This window comes from Octopus bimaculoides, chromosome 7 (genome assembly GCF_046866305.1).
Source record: "Octopus bimaculoides isolate indiv1 chromosome 7, ASM4686630v1, whole genome shotgun sequence".
Classification (NCBI taxonomy): domain Eukaryota; kingdom Metazoa; phylum Mollusca; class Cephalopoda; order Octopoda; family Octopodidae; genus Octopus; species Octopus bimaculoides.
Window position 1 is genome coordinate 24,384,081 of NC_142934.1, and position 19,360 is coordinate 24,403,440.

The 19,360-nt window shown below is 35.1% G+C and overlaps 2 protein-coding genes across 3 annotated transcripts; both read right to left on the minus strand.

The window, feature by feature from the left end:
* Positions 1–1,575: 1,575 nt before the first annotated feature.
* On the minus strand, positions 1,576–13,118 carry LOC128248338 (uncharacterized). Of its 2 annotated transcripts, none has more exons than XM_052969346.2 (2): positions 9,410–13,118; positions 1,576–3,894 (listed from the first exon to the last, which is right to left on the minus strand). In XM_052969346.2, the coding sequence occupies exon 2, from the start codon at positions 3,451–3,453 to the stop codon at positions 2,350–2,352; it is 1,104 nt and encodes a 367-aa protein (XP_052825306.1). In that variant the 5' UTR covers positions 3,454–3,894; positions 9,410–13,118; the 3' UTR covers positions 1,576–2,349. The 2 variants fall into 2 exon arrangements, with proteins under 2 accessions (XP_052825306.1, XP_089211994.1); XM_089355868.1 differs by having other exon boundaries at positions 1,576–8,892.
* A 127-nt stretch (positions 13,119–13,245) lies between these two features.
* LOC128248339 (uncharacterized) lies at positions 13,246–17,578 on the minus strand. Its single transcript, XM_052969347.2, has 2 exons — positions 17,383–17,578; positions 13,246–14,970 (listed from the first exon to the last, which is right to left on the minus strand). Exon 2 carries the CDS (start codon positions 14,746–14,748, stop codon positions 13,537–13,539), a length of 1,212 nt encoding a protein of 403 aa, XP_052825307.1. The 5' UTR covers positions 14,749–14,970; positions 17,383–17,578; the 3' UTR covers positions 13,246–13,536.
* Between the last annotated feature and the right edge of the window lie 1,782 nt (positions 17,579–19,360).

Here is a 19,360-nt window from a genome sequence, read left to right on the forward strand (position 1 = left end):
ACTGGCATCAACCACACTCGAAAAGTTGAAACCTAAACTATGTAGGTTAATTCTGTTCCAATGGATTGCATTAGCTGGGTCATCACATCATATATGTGGACACAGTTTATACAGAACTTTGTGGATGCGTACATTTTATACAAACTCACATGAATGGATACACACACAGATTACTAATCTGTAAATCTTATCTGTAATATCATTCTGCTCGGGTTGATGTATGTTTTGCTTAACTATGAAATAAAATCAAAGACATAATCTAATATGCACACAAAAATTTATATTTCTATTAAACTATGGAACAAAATCAATGAGGTGGCCGACAGTGTTATAAACAGCATTTAAATTATTTGCAAATTATTTCAATGTGAAATAAATACATACATAAATATATATGTATGTGTCAAGTGTGCATGCATGTGTATGTGTAAAGTTTTTTTAAGAATTCACTGTAGGACAGCTGCTATACTTCATTCAAGGGGAGTGTATGTTCAAGTCCAGTCTTATGCCCTTATTTGATATGAAAGGCAAGATGTGCAATATATCAAAATTTTATTAAAGCATTATCAACATAGTCATACAATAGTAGAATTAACATCTTTGATTTCATTGCATAGTTACATAGTTAAGATTATTTAAAGTGTTTGCTTATTATTCCTTGAACATATTTTTAATAATTTTAGTCACAATGGAAAGACAAAGAGAAGTGAACTAATATTTTCTAACAGACAATTATATATAACACTTCCTAGAGTATATTTACTTCAGGATGTAAAAATAGAAATAAGAAATCACAAGAAAGATAAATTGAGATGCGTATAACAAATATAATTTTCAAAGATGATTTATACTTTTTAGAAAATAACTTTGAAACTTTACTCTACTTCAAGAAACAAACATCACAGCAAAGAATGCAGTTTCAAAAGAAATTATATACTTCATAGGTCTCTGTAAACTTCAGTCTTTCAGTTTTCAAACATAACTGTGGGACTTCCATGGATGTTGCTAGTTTGCTTGAACCTGCATGCTTGTGCAGTTACTAATTGTTGATACCGCAGTCATCACCACAAGCTAATAAGGCCACTGATCCTTAGATCACCTCCAACCTGACCTAAACAGTGAATTAAATTATCAACATATAGGGACATCATATATTGTAACCATATCTGAAGTCTGTTATTGATAATAATAAACCTTGATGAATGCCTACATATACACTATATTCTGTATCTTTCAAATATCAACATTTCAGTTAGTCATGGCTCTCCTCATAATTTATATTTTTTGCTATCATATTCTTCAATATTTTGAATGAAAGGGAGGTCATTCTAATTAAAGTTGGACTTTTAGAGTAACTCATTCTTCCAACTACACAAAATTACTTTTGCAGAACAGATGAAATAGCTTTCATAGATTATTACAGTTTTAATCTTAACTCTTTTGACACCAACCTACCTGAGACTGCTCCTGGTTCCATGACTCAAACTTCATGTTTTAAAGTGATCTAAATTAAAACTTTCCATCAAAATTTCATATCAATTTGTTTCAAACACCAGCTTAATAATGACAAAGTTATTTTACTAATTTTTTTTTTATTTTCAAAATCAACTGAAACAAAGGCAATGTATTTCAACAGAAATATATGATAACAAAAGTTTTAAATCACAAAAATAATTCACACAAAATACAACTGTCAACTGTTCGCAGCATCAATAAACATAGTGACAAATATCTGTGTAACCAAATTAAGTTTGATGTTAATCCAAAGTAAATAGTGAACAATTTTACACATTTATATAAAATTTAATTATAAAATATTTGAACACCTCATTTTTGACTGACATTAAACCAGATACATTGACAAACATAAATCTACATTCAGTTCCATTATCACATCAATTTTATTTAACATTTTCCAGGATATCCTGGAAAAAACAAAAAAAAATAAAATAAAATATCCAATTTGAGAGAACCTGACACCAGAAATTTCTCAAACATGAGATTTTTCAAGTTTGACAGACATAAAAACAACACAATAAGGAAACATAAATCAATGAAATTAATTTTAATATATTGTGTGTGAATATTTTATTGAAACTTTTCTCAACCAAATAAACATTTTGGTTGGTATCTGATAAAACAGTGTTATAGAAAGTTAACAATAGTAAATATTACAACACTGAGACATAATTTTCTTTAAAATGTTACAAAATATTCTCAAATACTTCAAGTAATAGAACATTATATAAACTTTACTTTCAGCTAATTTTCATGATGTTCCATGACATTTGATTTATAAGTAAAGCTACCATATTTAATGGATATTTTGTCTTGATTTCATGATGTTTCTTATTTGCGTACATGAACAGGTTTGTGACGGGTTAAACTTTGATTATCAGCATATGCCTTACCACAAATATCACAGCTGAATGGTCTTTCACCTGTGTGACCACGTACATGAAGTTTTAAATGACCTCTCTGAGAAAATGTTTTACTACAGATATGACAGTGGTATGGATTTTCACCAGTGTGAATACGAACATGTTGAGTTAAATGACCATTCTGAGAGAATGTTTTCCCACATATATCACAGTGGTATGGTTTCTCACCAGTGTGCATGCGTATATGTCTAGTTAATCCAGTACTCTCAGAGAATGTTTTCCTACAGACATCACAGTGGTATGGTTTCTCTCCTGTGTGAACCTGTTTGTGACGAGTCAATTTATTATATTCCGAGAATGTTTTCTCACATATATCACAGTGGTATGGCTTCTCACCAGTATGAGTACGTTTGTGAACAGTCATATTGCCTCTCTGAGAGAATGTTTTCCCACAGACATCACAGCTATATGGTTTTTCCCTTGTGTGAATGTATTTGTGTCTTTTCAGATAAGACCTTCGTGAAAATGTTTTAGCACAAATACCACATTGATATGGTTTCTCTCCTGTGTGAGTTCGTTTGTGAAGAATTAATTTATCACTTTGAGAGAATCTTTTGCCACAGATATCACAATGATATGGTTTTTCACCTGAGTGAGTATACTTATGTGTAGTCAAATGACCTTGCTGAGAGAATGCTCTCCCACAAATATCACAGTGGTATGGTTTTTCACCTGTATGAATACGCTTATGCTTGGTCAAATTACTGCTGTCAAAGAAAGTTTTGTCACAGATTATGCATTGGTAAATTTTCTTATCTTTCTGAACATTTTTATGCAAAGACAAAGAGCTGGTTTTAGCAATTGTTTTACTATAAATTTTTAAATATTTAAGCTTTGAGCTTGTATGAAGTAATTTTTGCTTAAATAAGGTATCAGATTGTGCGAATGTTTTCATATCATTGTCAAAGTAATATGATACCTTCTCTGTATCTTCATATGTCTGATAAGATATGTCACTGGATTCAGGCTCTGTTTGATCACAAGCCTGACTCTCACCCAGTTTATTCTCCATAATTACTACACAAATATTCTAAAATATTCTGTTATCAAATACCTCCATGGAGAATATTAATAAATTGCATGAATCCTCTTAATAAATACTGAAGTTGCAATGTATTTTCTTTTGAACTAAAAAGTGATATCTGATAAAGACTGATGATGTCTCAGTCATAAAGAAACAGTTTCATGATATTTTATTTGGACAGTTTTTGTTTTTTCCTAGAGTCCATTCTTGGAATTAAAAGGCACCAGTAAACTGACTTCAGTTCTTAAGAGACACCTAGATAAACCAAGAGAAACTTCATTTTTTGAAATTATTTTTTTATTATAATTTGTTTATAAACTTCATTGCTGCTTTAGGTTACAGAGAATAGTTACTTGTATTTTTGATCATGTCAGTCTTCAGTGTTCAAAATCTGACAAATTTCGTGAATTGGCAATGTTGCCACAAACCCTGAAATAAATAATATAAGGTGAAAAGGACAATGGAAAGTTGACACAAAGGTTATTTTGAAGGTAAATCTTGACTAGAGATACTGAAATGATATGTACAGAAGAAAGGCACAATAGTATGAATATGTGTAAATGGAAGATGTGATATTTGGAAAGGAGATAATAAATATGCTAGTGTAGAAAGAAGAGTAGGTTGTTTTTTCATAGATGTATTTACAAATAGATAATTTATGAACATAGATCTGGATGAAAAGTAATAATTCAGTTAGTTCTATCACATTTGATGCAAGAAACACTAAAAAAAAACTATAACTAGAAATGATTATTAAATGAGAATAAAACAATATTAATCAATGACTAATATAATTTTATTAATTATGGCATGTATAGGCAACAACTCCTGGTATATTTTGATCTTATTATGGCCTCATTAGCAAAGCATACTGGAGTAAAAATGGAAAAATCTAAGTATATGAACAAATTTATACATTGGGTTCATCATCATCATCATCATCATCGTCGTTTAACGTCCGCTTTCCATGCTAGCATGGGTTGGACGATTTGACTGAGGACTGGTGAAACCGGATGGCAACACCAGGCTCCAGTCTGATTTGGCAGAGTTTCTACAGCTGGATGCCCTTCCTAACGCCAACCACTCAGAGAGTGTAGTGGGTGCTTTTACGTGTCACCCGCACGAAAACGGCCACGCTCGAAATGGTGTCTTTTATGTGCCACCCGCACAAGCCAGTCCAGGGGCACTGGCAACGATCTCGCTCGAAAATCCTACAGGAGCCAGTCAGGCGGTACTGGCAACGGCCACGCTCAAAATGGTGCATCTCATGTGCCACCCGCACAAGAACCAGTCCAGGGGCACTGGCAACGATCTTACTTGGCTTGCCGGGTCTTCTCACGCACAGCCCATTTCCAAAGGTCTCGGTCCGTAGTCATCGCCTCGGTGAGGCCCAATGTACGAAGGTCTTGCCTCACCACCTCAGCCCAGGTCTTCCTGGGCCTACCTCTTCCACGGGTTCCCTCAACTGTTAGGGTGTGGCACTTTTTCACGCAGCTATCCTCCTCCATTCTCACCACATGTCCATACCAGCGCAATCGTCTCTCTTGCACGCCACAACTGATGCTTCTAATGTTCAGCTTTTCTCTCAAGATACTTACACTCTGACGGGTATTCACATTGACATTACACATCCAACGGAGCATACTGGCTTCATTCCTTGCGAGCTTACGTATGTCCTCAGCAGTTACAGCCCATGTTTCACTGCCATGTAGCATGGTTGTTCGTACGCATGCGTCATACAGTCTGCCTTTTACTCTGAGTGAGAGTCCCTTTGTCGCCAGCAGGGGTAAGAGCTCTCTAAACTTTGCCCAGGCTATTCTTATTCTAGCAGCTACACTTTCAGCGCACCCACCCCCACTACTAACTTGGTCGCCCAGATAGCGGAAGCTATCGACTACCTCTAGTTTTTCACCCTGGAATGAGATAGAAGTTGTTTCCTGTTTGTTTGCAGTCTTTATTGCACCTGAACATCTGCCACAAACAAAAACTAACTTGCTAGTTAACCTGCCTTTGATGTTGCTGCACCTCTTATGTGTCCATAGCTTGCACCGGGTACATCTTATAGAGTTACTACCTACTCCTTTTCTACATACTGAGCAGGGCCATCTACCTGAAGGGGTTTGTGTTTTATCTACCTTCCTACTTATTAGGATTTTGGTTTTAGCTAGGTTGACTCTAAGGCCCTTCAATTCTAGACCTTGCTTCCACACCTGAAACTTCTCCTCTAGTTCTGATAGTGACTCCGCAATTAGGGCAAGGTCATCAGCATAGAGGAGCTCCCAGGGGCAACCTGTCTTGAACTCCTCTGTGATTGCCTGGAGGACTATGGTAAATAATAGGGGGCTGAGGACGGAACCTTGGTGGACCCCTACCTCTACCCGGAATTCATTGCTGTACTCATGTGTAGGAAAATAGAGACACATCTGTTTCAGTCTTCTTTTGTAATTTACATTACTGATATAGCCATATTAGTCTGAAACAATATCTTAGCACAAATATCTCAGAGATATTTTTTCAGCCAAAGTGTAATTATAATATCTTAATAAGACATATAAATTTATGTTAACAAACCAATTCTCATTACTATTGTAAATTCAGAAGATACCAACAACCGGCTGTGAAACACTGTTAATAAATAACAAAAGGAATCAAAGCAATTCATTTTCCAGGTGGGTTGATATTATTGCAGGCAATTTGGATGTTTGCATGGAATATGGTCTATTAAAAGGGTGACAGTTCAATAGTAATAGTTTGGCTGTTCAGTTGGATACAACTTTTGAAAATAAAGTATCATGTGACAATGACTATATTTAGATAAACACTGCACAACACAATATTTCATCCTCATCCTCATCACCACCACCACCATCAATTGCATCTATTTTCCATGATGGCATAGAACAGACAGGCTATCATGGTTTGAGTCAATTCTTCTTTCGAGTCACTGCTCTTCTAGATGGGGTTAGAGGATCATGTCTTACTCATACTTTTCTCCTGTCCTAACAGAACCACCTTATAAAGTGCACTGGGTGAGTTTTATCATGACACCGAGAGGTTGTCATGTCTTTGAGGCAACTAAAGAGTGGTCTCAATTATGACATGTCTGGTTTTTGAACTGAATATATCGAATTTCTTCTGGTCTCTTGGGTATTGTGCACTTAAAGATATGGAGAGGTGGTCAGAGAAATGTTACTGGAGACTAGAGATTGGTAAGACCATCGCTACACATTAAACAAGCAAAGTGATCACCTAAGGCATTAAAATCTGGAGATGCCAGAAAAAGAAAATAAAAATGTTACAAATATTATCTTTTATCTTTGGTATTTGTATCCATATCTGTTGACAAAGAATTGCTGTGGTTGTTTGAACAGTGTTTTAGTAGAAAACTTAATCATTACTAGTTAAACTACTGATGCAGTATTGTTCACTATATATGCAGTTGTACCTGGCTGTATTCAATAAACAGTCATAACTAGAAGAGTGCAGTCATTGTAGAGCTAGCCTAATACTCTAGGACCACTCAGGACATTGGAATGCATATTATATATTCCGATGATGATGATGATTATCAGAATAATGCTTGGGAAACATGAAGGAACAGGTGATATGTTGTGTGCAACAATGAAATTGTACATTACATTGATAAAGTATAAGTGAATGTATGCTAAAAGATATAAAACTTAATAGATTTTCATTGAATTATTCTCTATTAATAGATGCAGGCATGGCTGTGTGGTAAGAAGTTTGCTTCCCAATCACATGGTTCTAGTCCAGTCCCATAGCATAGCACCTGGCTGACAAAAGCTTTATGAGTGGATTTGGTATACAGAAATTAGTTATAAAGATTCATTAGAAACTAAGCTCATTGATATGTAGGATGCCAGAAATGACTAGGCACAATAACATAGTGCTTACAGTGAAGTAAACAACAACAAAGACATCAAATGTTGGTAGGATACTGTAGCTCTGCATGTACCAAATCCAATTTAAACTATTGATCCGACTCAGCGGTTGGTCCTTACTGTGGTCTAGGTATAAAAAATAAACACAAATGGTATTTAAAATTTACAACAGCTGATTTGGTTGAATTTTATTAATAGGATCATGTCTTACATAAAACTCACAATCATCAGGTAAAATTTTAAACAGGTGAGATTTCTTACATTGATCTGGACAAATCCAACATTACTAGGATCAGTAACTCATTCAAACTTAACATTTGAATATATAGAATAATTAGGTGTGGGTAAATAAGAAACAAAGGGATCAAACAACCATACTATTTAAATTCACCTATCTGAATTACTCATGTTGAAATAGTTTAAGAATCCAGAAACATATTGTAGCCATAAGTCGTAATTAAATGGTCATCAAAACTAAGCAGGCATTTTCTCAGTTAAAAGAGATAATTTACATGGTTCCTAGCAGACAGAAAACATAAAACTGTCATCAACTTTTGCCCTAATCTCTCCAATTTACGCACAATAGATACACAGACACACGTATATATATAATTAATCCAATAGGATAAAATCTTTTATAAGAATTTTATCAAGTAGTTAGCGTGAAAAAACTCATAAGGGAAAAAATCCATCATTTATTCCACTAGAATATATTTATTTATATTTATATAAGGGCATTACTATATTATGGTAGTTTTAGCGTGAGGCATTCTTCTATAGTAATGCCCTTTTATATATATATATATATACATATGCATAGAGATATACTCCAAAGTATGGGTGTTTGATCTCTTTGTTTCTTATTGGCCTGTTTTAAGCCATAACCTCTAATTATCCTTTATATTCAAAAGTTAACCCTCTCAGACCTGGGCACCAGTGTTAAACTTTACCTTCCACCTGGGCCCCTGAGTACAGAAATTAATAGTTCCATACATAGCTCAAGAGTAATGATTGGAGGCTAACTAAAGGATAGAATTGGCTGCATCTTATTTCTCTGCGTGTGTTGTCCATTACTGAGAATATGGCAGAGATAACATTTAACCTATTCCTGCAATAGCAGGAATACGGCGTGACAGGGTTAAGTTTCAATGAACCACTGATCCAACAGACGTTAGATTTGTTCAGATCGATGTAAGAAATCTCACCTGTTAACAATTTTACTTGATGATTGTCTATTATGTGTTATGATGTAATCTTCAATGAATGCATTAATAAAATTCTACTGAAACAGCTGTCGTATATTTTGAATATCATTTTTGTTTACTTTATATGTACGTATATATCTATGTATCTGTGTTTGTCCCCAACAACCATTGTTGGTGTGTTTACGTCCTGGTAATTAACGGGTGGGGAAAAGATTCCGATAAAATAAATACCAAGCTTAAAAAAGAAAACAAGTACAGATGTCGATTCGTTCGACTAAAAATTCTTCCAGGCGGTTTCCTGCACGGCCGCAGTCTAATAACTGAAACAGGTAAAAGAATATGTTACGAAATGCACATGTGATCAGAGATTAAAGAGAAAAGGAACTACAAATAACGACAAAAAATAAATGTCTTTAATTACATTTTACTGCCATATATTAAAGTGAATTTAATAAGCACACTGAACAAAAAGTAAACGTATGTATTCATACTGATCGTCAGAAGAGAAACTACTCAGATATCCAAAATATATGAACACTGACTACAAACTGATGTGATTGCAACAAAAATCAGGAGAGAGAGAGAGAGAGAGAAAAACCAATGGAAAATATGTTACAATTAATAACAAATACTTTAATGTTACCGTACTGGTAAATGGCTTCTAAAAGTGAGCATCACTGATGTTTCACTTGTAAATAGAGATTACACCTGAATGTAAACAACACCTCATCATCGTGAGGTGTTTATATATTGTGGTTTGTTAAAACAAAGGATTCTGCACTAGAAATACTAAAATATCATATTCAATAATTGGCGACTAACAATACATCAACTTACTGTTTTCTTTCCAACTATATCGGTCTGGTGATACATTTTCAGTCACTATTTCTACCTCTGACAAAACAAACTTGACGGATAGCAAAACAAACTGATATTCTTTTAAACAAAACTAAATGACATTAATTCATGAGCCGTACTTTCGTAAAATCGTTTTTTAAAAATTATTTTCCACAATAATAATCAGTATATTGATGCAGGAAACACTGTACATAAAATTCCCTTTCTATATAATCTAAATATAAAGACTGTTACATTTCGATCAGTGATAACATTTAATTTACTAAGAATGATAAACAATATAGTTAAGTTGTGCATATTAACTTAGTTATCTTAAAAATTCTGCAGGGTGAAGAAAAATCGATATCAGTTAATGAGTTAAATTATTTTCGTTTTACATGTAAGCACACAGGAAACTGACGATACGAATGAAGTTGTATAAGAAACATCTAACATTAAAAACTCTTTATATACTTATTGCCAATTTTGGTTTTATTCTCAAGGAATTTGCTGTTGAAAATATCATTCATCTGTTCCACTGACTCACATTCCGACCCCACATTTGATAAGTGACTTCTGTCTTCAACAGTTACAAAATGTCACTAAAGTTTTATTGTGAATTATAGAAAATTTGTTCAAATAGTTATTCTATTTTAAGCTAGAAGTGAACTAACAGAAGCTTACACAGTACACAGGTAGTGAGACATTTTAGGGAGCAGAGGAGATGGATATATGCTTATTAGAATAGAAGCTGATATGCCTGCAACAGATGAACGCATTGAATTGTGCTTGTTTAAGAGTTCTCACCCTTCCTCATTTTGAGAGTAATTTTCATTAATGTTGATGACTTTCATTTTCATTAGGATTTGTAGCGGCACAAGCAGTCAGCGCCATATTGGGTGAGATCTTGCGGCAGCCATTGCCATCTCCAAGACTGGAGCAAGACCTCACCTGCATCCATTTGCCATGGGCGAGCTCACAATGAGGCTCGCAATGGCAAACTATATAAAGGGAAGAAACCACGAGGTTCGATCTCTTTTCCCACTGCGGCCCGCTTGCAGAGCACACTTCACTGGCTGGGCCTCTAGGCTAATCTGCTTGTCGCATCTCCTGAGGCAATGGGCCCATGTAACGGAGAACGATGAATTCACACCGCATAAGATGGCTGCAAAGAGTAACATACCACACCTTTGTATATATTGTAAATAAAACTAATGGAAAATCAAACCTCCTCATACTCTACTTTTTATTGTATTGTTTTATTTTACCCTCCTCCTTTACCTTCCTACTAATGGTGTTACCCTGTTATCTTACTCTATTCTAGCAATGTTACTTGAGATACACCGATGATGTCAGTTGTCCATGCTGACATGGGTTGGACAGTTTGACCAGGACTGGTAAGTTGGAAGGCTAGACTCCAGTCTGATTTGGCATGGTTTTCTACGGCTGGATGCCCTCCTAACGCCAACCACTCCAAGAGTGTAATGGGTGCTTTTACATGCCACTGGCACGGGTGCCATTTGCATGACATTTGCGGTATCTGCCGCGACTGCAATTTGGTCGGCTTGATGGGTCTTCTTCTCAAGCACAACATAATGCCAAAGGTCTCAGTCATTGGCTCTGTAAGGCCCAAAATATCTATACATATTCATATATATATATATATGTTATATCATATATACATATATATCATATATATATTTGTACTTTCTTTTCCTACTGCCTCTTTTACCTTTCTGGCAGTTAATGATGACAATGATGCAACCTCTGTCATTTTCGAAGATAACTTCAACAACCTCATAATCTATGAAGTACTTTCACATCAACCACAACTCATGGTCTGAACATTTCAGCATTCCTTGATGAAACTGTAAACCTTCTCTCTTTTTGTCACTTGTTTTACTAACCACCTCTACATCTGAACACACATGTGAATCCATTACAAATACATTTTTCCAGCCCATTTGCACAACAAAATTATCATAAATATGGCCATTACATTTTGGACACATCTGGCCCTCCGTGGTATTGTGGTTGACATAAGTATAGTTTTACAGTATATCCTTTGTCATTCTCTACTTAAACAGTAATTACAAATTTCTTTCTATTGGCAAGGCATATTCCAATACACTTCATATCTACAATTTAACTTAGTTTCTTTGTATCATTCAGTGTTACCCACTTTTTCCATCACTGGTCACCCCTCTGACCTACCCATCTCTTCTCATCTTTACACTCTTACAGCTTCTACCCACTCACAATTCATGGTCTCCTATGTCAATCCACTTCTGTTCACCTTGTATCTTGATGGTCAACTCTAACTTCATTTTATCTCTTTCCAGCTCTACTCTGGCCACTCCCATCCTCTCTTCTATAATGTGAGTAGCTGTGTAACTTTTCAACAGCAAGAAACCTGTTCTGTTCTGGTCCCTTCATCCTATAGCATGAAGCTGCCTCCCTCTCTATTGAAGTCCTGCCAGCTCAGCCAAAGGAATGGAGAATGCAGGGTAACCACACTAGTGCTAGTGCCATGAAAATAGTACTAAGTACATGCTGTAAGTGGTTGACATTAGGAAGGGAATCCAGCCATAGGAACCATACCAAAACATATACTGGAGCACGATGCAGCTTTTGGACCCATCAGATCCTGTCAAACTGTCCAATTTATACCAGCATAGAACACAGACTTTTAATTTTGATGATGATAATGATGTTGATTACCAAAACTGTCACCTCATCTACTTAGCTATTTCACCATTGTCTATGCTTCGCTGGTGTGGGAATTTACCTTACATAACCTGCCAACCTACTGCACATATAAAAAAAGGTAATATATCTATACAGTTTGGTATGAACAGAAAAAAGAGGGAAGAATTCTATGTACATCTCTTTCTTGTTGGAATATTGATCAGTAACTGTGCACTCACTCTGTATTCAAACTGTTAAATATGCAAACTAATTGAGCCTGTTTGCCTTTACCTCTAAAATTAATAGGCTTATAAGCAGTGTGTTTGAATTAGAGGGAGTGCTCAGTTGCTTACAAATGCAGTGTATAGATATATTGTTTGTATTCATCATAACACATAGTGATAGCTATTAAATCTATAGATATGTTCTATTGCACATAATAGCAAGATCTTCACTGTTTTTCTCCACTTGGTATAATCCGCCATTTTTGCTTTTGGCGCTCTCTTCTAGCAATGATACAAAATTTCAGCAGTGATCTGGGAACTATTTTAAATACATTGCCCTCTATATTTTGTGCAATACTCCAAAATACATTTTATTGTTTGGTATTTTTTACTTGTTTCCGTCACAAGACTGAGGCTATGCTCAGACATACTCTTGAGGAATTTACTCAATTAAATCAACCACAGTACATATTTTAAAGTCTCATACATATTCTATCAATCTCTTTTTGCCAAATTGGTACATTATAGGGGCATAAACAAAACAACACAGTTTGTTAAATAGCGAGAGACAAACACTACATGCACAAACCCACAACAGATTTTAGCAGCACAGTTTCTACCTACAAAATATACTTCGAATGCATTTAGTCAACCAGTGCTTTTTAATCACATAACCAAGTTAACAGAAAAATTTTATTTTACTTTACTTCCCATTTTGCATTGCAAATGCAGCCCATCCTCTGTGTGTGTGTGTGTGTGTGTGCATGCTTGCATTTATGTGTGTGCATGCTTGCATTTATTTGTGTGCATGTATATGTGTATATATAATGATGACAAATGTCTGTGTAACCAGAGTAGATAAAGTGAATCATTTAAAAATATAACTACCATATATTTTTAATCATTAATAATTGTATAGAAAGGTTTATACATATAAATAAAGTTTTATTCTAAAACATTAATTTTCTTCATATTTACAATAATTTTCAACCTGATAAATGGGTAAAATGATAAGTGTAAATTTACATTCAGTTCTATTACCATGTTTTAGAACATTCTGGAAAAAATCTTTTAAAAAAAATGTGTAGTTTATGTTAATGAAAATATCATTTTTGTCCATTTTCATTGTATTATCTGTATCACAAAAATTCCCTTGTGACTTCATGACATAATAATTTGTGATAAGTCTGCAAAATAATTCTATTCTTTTATTGTTTATTGTCCATGTGCCTTTCCTTTATGATGAGTCAAGCTCCTACTCTCAGAGTAAGTTTTACCACAAATATCACAATGATACGGTTTTACACCTGTGTGAACAGGTTTGTGACGATTTAAATTCTGATTGTCAGCATATGATTTACCACAAATATCACAGCTGTATGGTCTTTCACCTGTGTGACCACGTACATGGAGTGTTAAATGACCTTTTTGAGAGAAGGATTTACCACAGATATCACAGTGAAATGGATTCTCACCAGTGTGAACACGCACATGTTGAATTAAATGACCGTGCTGAGAGAATGTTTTCCCACAGATATCACAGTGGTATGGTTTCTCACCAGTATGCATACGTATATGCTTAGTTAATCCACTGCTGGCAGAGAATGTTTTGCCACATATATCACAGGGGTATGGTTTCTCACCTGTGTGAATACGTACATGTTGAGTTAAATGACCATTCAGAGAGAATGTTTTGCCACAAATTTCACAATGATACGGGCTGTCACCTGTGTGCACACGTACATGCCTAGTTAATGTACTATTGTTTGAGAATGTTTTTCCACAGATATCACAGCAGTATGGGTTGTCACCTGTGTGCAGGCGTAGGTGTCTAGATAATATACTATTGTTTGAGAATGTTTTTCCACAGATATCACAATAAAATGGTTTATCTCCTGTGTGAACTTGTTTGTGATTAGTTAACTTATTACACACAGAGAAGGTTTCACCACAAATATCACAATGGTATGGTTTCTCACCAGTGTGTATACGTTTGTGAACAGTCAAATTACTTCTAACAGAGAATGTTTTCCCACATTCATCACAATGAAAAGGATTCTCACCTGTGTGAATACGTATATGTTGAGTTAAATGACCGTTCTGAGAGAATGTTTTACCACAGGTGTCACAGTGATATGGTTTCTCACCTGTGTGCATGCGTATGTGTTTAGTTAATCCACTTTTATCAGTGAATCTTTTTCCACAAATATCACAGTGGTATGGTTTCTCACCAGTGTGCATACGTATGTGTGTGGTTAATCTACTACTTTCAGAGAATGTTTTACCACAGATATCACAGTGATATGGGTTGTCACCAGTGTGCACACGTACATGTTTACTTAATGCGCTATTGCCAGAGAATGTTTTCCCACAGACATCACAGTGGAATGGTTTCTCACCCATATGAGTACCTTTGTAATTAGTCATAGTATCTCTTTTGGGGAATGTTTTTCCACAGACATCACAGGAGTATAATCTATAATCTTTTTATAAACTTGGTTTCAATTTCACAGGAACTTAACCAATGTTATAAAAACAGTTAATCAAATGATTAAAAAACAGTTCTTCTGCGTCTTCTGTCTTTAAAATCAGACAAATTTCTTGATATCTCTTGAATCAGCAATTCCCATCTCAATGTTAACACAGACTCTGAAGTAAAGAACAATGAAAAATAAAGAACAAGAAAATAATGTACAAAAAAAACAATGAAAAGTTAACGTAGAGGTTATTAAACTGAAGAGATTATCAAGAGAGGTTGATAGGCAGAATAATAAAAATAAGAAAATATCTACAGAGGGAAGATGCAGTACTCTAGCTTTGTAATGTAAATGGATGATATAATGTGTGGATGAAGACTTTAGAAACAAGATGGTAGGCTGATTGAACTAACAAATGGCAAAGGCATACATATATAAAGTAGTGGGTTGAAAAAGTTTGGTTAACCAATATTGTTCCTGAAGTTACACAAAATTCTCTCAAAAGGTTACTTAAAAGATCTAAAATCAGGCAAGAGAGATAATACCTACAAGATCAGCAAATCAAAATTTTTAGGAAATACAATGCATTAAAAATGTGAGTGGAGTTGGTCTTTGAAACCAACTGGTGAAAGTAACAAATGTTTGTCTTATTAATCCTCCTCAGTGAAGCATACTCAACTCAGCTGGCAACAAGACTTAGTGTGTGTGTGTGCATATAGCCATAGATATAACTGTGAGGTTAAGTTCACTTCACAACCATGTAGTTTCAGGTTCAGTCCCACTATACTTAGTGCAAGCATCATCTATTATAGCCCTGGGCTGATCAAAGCCTTTTCAGTGAATTTGGTAGAGGGAAAAACTGAAAAAAAGTCAGCTTTATATTTGTGCATGCATGCCTCTGTGTACATGTGTGTGCATCTATATGCAAGTGGGTGAGCATGCATGTGTGTGTGTGTCTCCTTGACATTGCATGCTAATTGTAAACAAATGTCACAATCACACAAGCAGTTTTGTCTGTTTTCAATTTTCCTTGAAAACACGTCTGGACTTCTGTCACCTCTCTGCCATCTGAGTCATATTACCTCAAAAATTGGTACCCATCTCAGAATACTGTGTACTTTTATCACTCATCCCTCTCATCACTATTGTTCATACCTCTCACTTTGTAAAAAGGCAAATGAGCAAGCAGAGATGTGGAGCTGTGAGATCCCTCTAGTCATGAAAAAGCACCCAGAATACGCTGTGAAGTGGTTAACGTTAAGAAGGGTAAGAAGTGTAAAAACCATGGCAAAGCAGACATTGCAGCCTGATACAATCTTCAGACCTGTTGGATCCTATCAAATCGTCCAACCTACGCCGGTGTGGAACGTGAACGTTAAATGATGATTATGTTGATGATGCATACATGGTCAGTGTGATGTGATATTTGATTTTCACCTTGAAATAACTTTATAAGGTTACTGAATAATACATATGTTGCAATACTTCATCGTTATCATTTTCACATTTTACTAGTAACAAGTTTGACAATGACTGAGGACGGCATTTCTAAACTGACTATCAGCGCCTGCTTCGATTTAGTTGGGAAAATACACTCAAAAAAACTAGGGAACCTCAAAAGTACAGTGCACCTCCATTAATTAAACTAGATAAATTCAAGTTCTACCATAGAAAGTACTAAACAAGACAGTAATGCCTGAACATTGCGTTTTTGATTTAGTGGAGTGGTAGTTAATTAAAAATGTTGGATAGAGAAAGTAAACGACAGCAAACACCATCATAATAGAGAGAGATGCCGGGAAAACGTATAATGTAAGTTCTGTTGTTTATGACAATAACAAAATATACTTAGTTAGGTGCTAAAAACAGATGAAGGAAACGTGGGTCAAGCGAGTCTTTTATTTACTATCTCATATTCGAGGAGTTTATGACAGAACCAGTTTAAAACAGGCATATTCAGTAATACACAAGAGGCGATTGCCAAAATGCACAAATTAAAAATACAATGACTTTTATGCAAAAAATAAAGGAGAGCAAATATGTTTTCAATCACTTTTCACAGACATTTTTACTAATAAGGTTAATATTTTTGATGTATAAAACACTTCTGCGCTTCAAGGTAGGTTGTTGTTTCATTAAAATGAATAAACACAAAATACAAGACAAACCTATATAATTATAAACAAACTGAATGTTCAAAATATATCGAGACTGACAGCGAGCTAATTCGATTGAAACGAAACTAAAATCTAAGAGAGCAAAACAAAGAGAATTTGTTATTATTGCAACAATCTATCACAGATAGTTAACAAATACTGGAATGTCACCATGCATAATGTTAGCTAAATAGTTTCTAAAACTGAATATTGCTAATGTTTACATTTAAACAGATTAAACCTGAACGTAAATCGCATCACACGATCAAAACATCATATTGTGGATTGTTACAAGAGACGTTTTCATTAGAAATAATTAGCTACTGAAAACACACCAACTTACTGTTTTTTAATCTTTTTCTCATTATTTAGTGTTATAATATTGAGAGATAATTTGATCTATGGATCTATAGACACAATATACTTACTATCTGTCCAATAAACCATCTTTACAGATTCACAGAACCCAAGTGATATACTTCCAAGCAGACTTAATCAAATCTTCAGCCGTACTTTCGTAAAAACGGATCTCTCTCTCTTCTTCCTTTCTCTTAACCAGTACACCAATATTAAAATGTGTAGCTGAAATTTATTTCTCCAAGTGTCTATTGTGGTGTATGCGTGCGAGTAAAAGTAATTGGCTTACCTCGTTTTCCTTCTTTTGCACGAGTCTGTTCTGCGGTATCCGATCCTCGCGACCCGAAGAACACTAGAAATAGCAGCTGCTTCTCCCAACACCTAGACGATCGCTTGGCACGTTCTCAATCATCAAACAGATAGAGTACTTATGCTGTAATTGGGTGATCCTACTTATATCGAAGTTTTGCCCTGTAATTGTATATTTCATGATTTCAGAGTTGCACTTTTCTTTCTATTTTAAGAGGGGTCAAAATTTTCGTCACATTACTGCGACCTGTCACTCACAAAGTTCCACTGCAGATGTTTAAAAGCCCTTTTTTTCTCTCTCCCTTTCCCTTGTTATACTTACACAGATATAAATCTGTTGTACAGATGTTTGATCTTTTGGAACTAGTCACTTCTGGGTTCTAGTCTATACTGGCTTATCTATTGCAAATATCAGTTATGCACTATGGTGAAAACGTTATTAATCAAGGAATAGAGGTGCAGGTGTGGCTGTGTAGTTGAAACTTTTCTTCTCAAATACATGGTTTTGAATTTATCCTCATTGCATCACACTTTCGATAAGTGTCTTCTATTATAGCCCTGGGCCAACCAAAATTTTGTGAGTGAATTTAGTAGATGCAAACTGAAAGAAGCCAGATTATCTATCTATCTATTTGTCTGTATTTTTTGTTGCTTTGTCTTGACATCACATGATAGTTGTAAATGAGTGTCACTGTTATACAAGTAGTGTCATTCATTTCCAACATTCTGTGAAAACATGTTTGGTCATGGGAAAATATTACTTTACTTGGAAACAGGTAAAGGTTGGTGAGAAGAAGGGCATCAGGCTATACAAAAGCTGTCACACCCGCTGTACTCTCCTGATTTGGCACCAACGGATTTCCACCTCTTTCAAATGCTATGCGCGAAGTTTCGTTCAATACTGATGCAAAATTGAGAGCTTGGTTGGATCAATTTTTCGAGTTGACATCGGGTGATTTCTACCAACAAGGTATTGAAAATCTTGTTGAACGATGGGAAGAAGTTGTAAACAACAAGGGTGAATACATTCTTGATTAATTAGTTGTTATTTTTTATTAAACCTTTTAAAAAATTTAGATTTAAAAAAAAATGGTGGGAACTTAGTTGCCAACCCAATACAAAAACCAAACTATATCCTCTTTAACTACAGACTGTCTCTTGTACTAATTTACATGTAACTATCTATGATGTAATTACTTGACACTTGTATTTTCTTCTCCCAATCACATCTTTATCTTTCTGGAAGTTAATGATGCTACATCAGTCCTGTACACCCTGATAAACTACATGATGGATAGTTTAACATCAACCCAACCTCATGGTTTGAATACTGTAACAATCGTCATGTTAATTGTTTATTGTGTGGTTAAGACATCTGCATCCCAACCACATGGTTTCAGGTTCAGTCCAAGTGAGTGGCACCTTTGGCAATTGTCTTCTACTATAGCCCCAAGCTCACCAAAGCCTTGTATAAGTGGGTTTGGTAGAAAGAAACTGAAAAGAAACTTGTATGTATATATGTGAGTGTGTCTCCTAGCCTTGACATTGCATATTAATTGTAAATGACCATCACCATCATACAAGCAGTGTCCCTCACTTACAATCTTCCATGAAAATATGTCTGGTCAAAAGGAAATCTTATCTTACTTGGAAACCAGTGAGGACTAGCAACAGAAAGAACATCTAGCCATACAAAATCTGCCTTAACAAATTCCATCTGACTTATGCAGGCATGGAAAA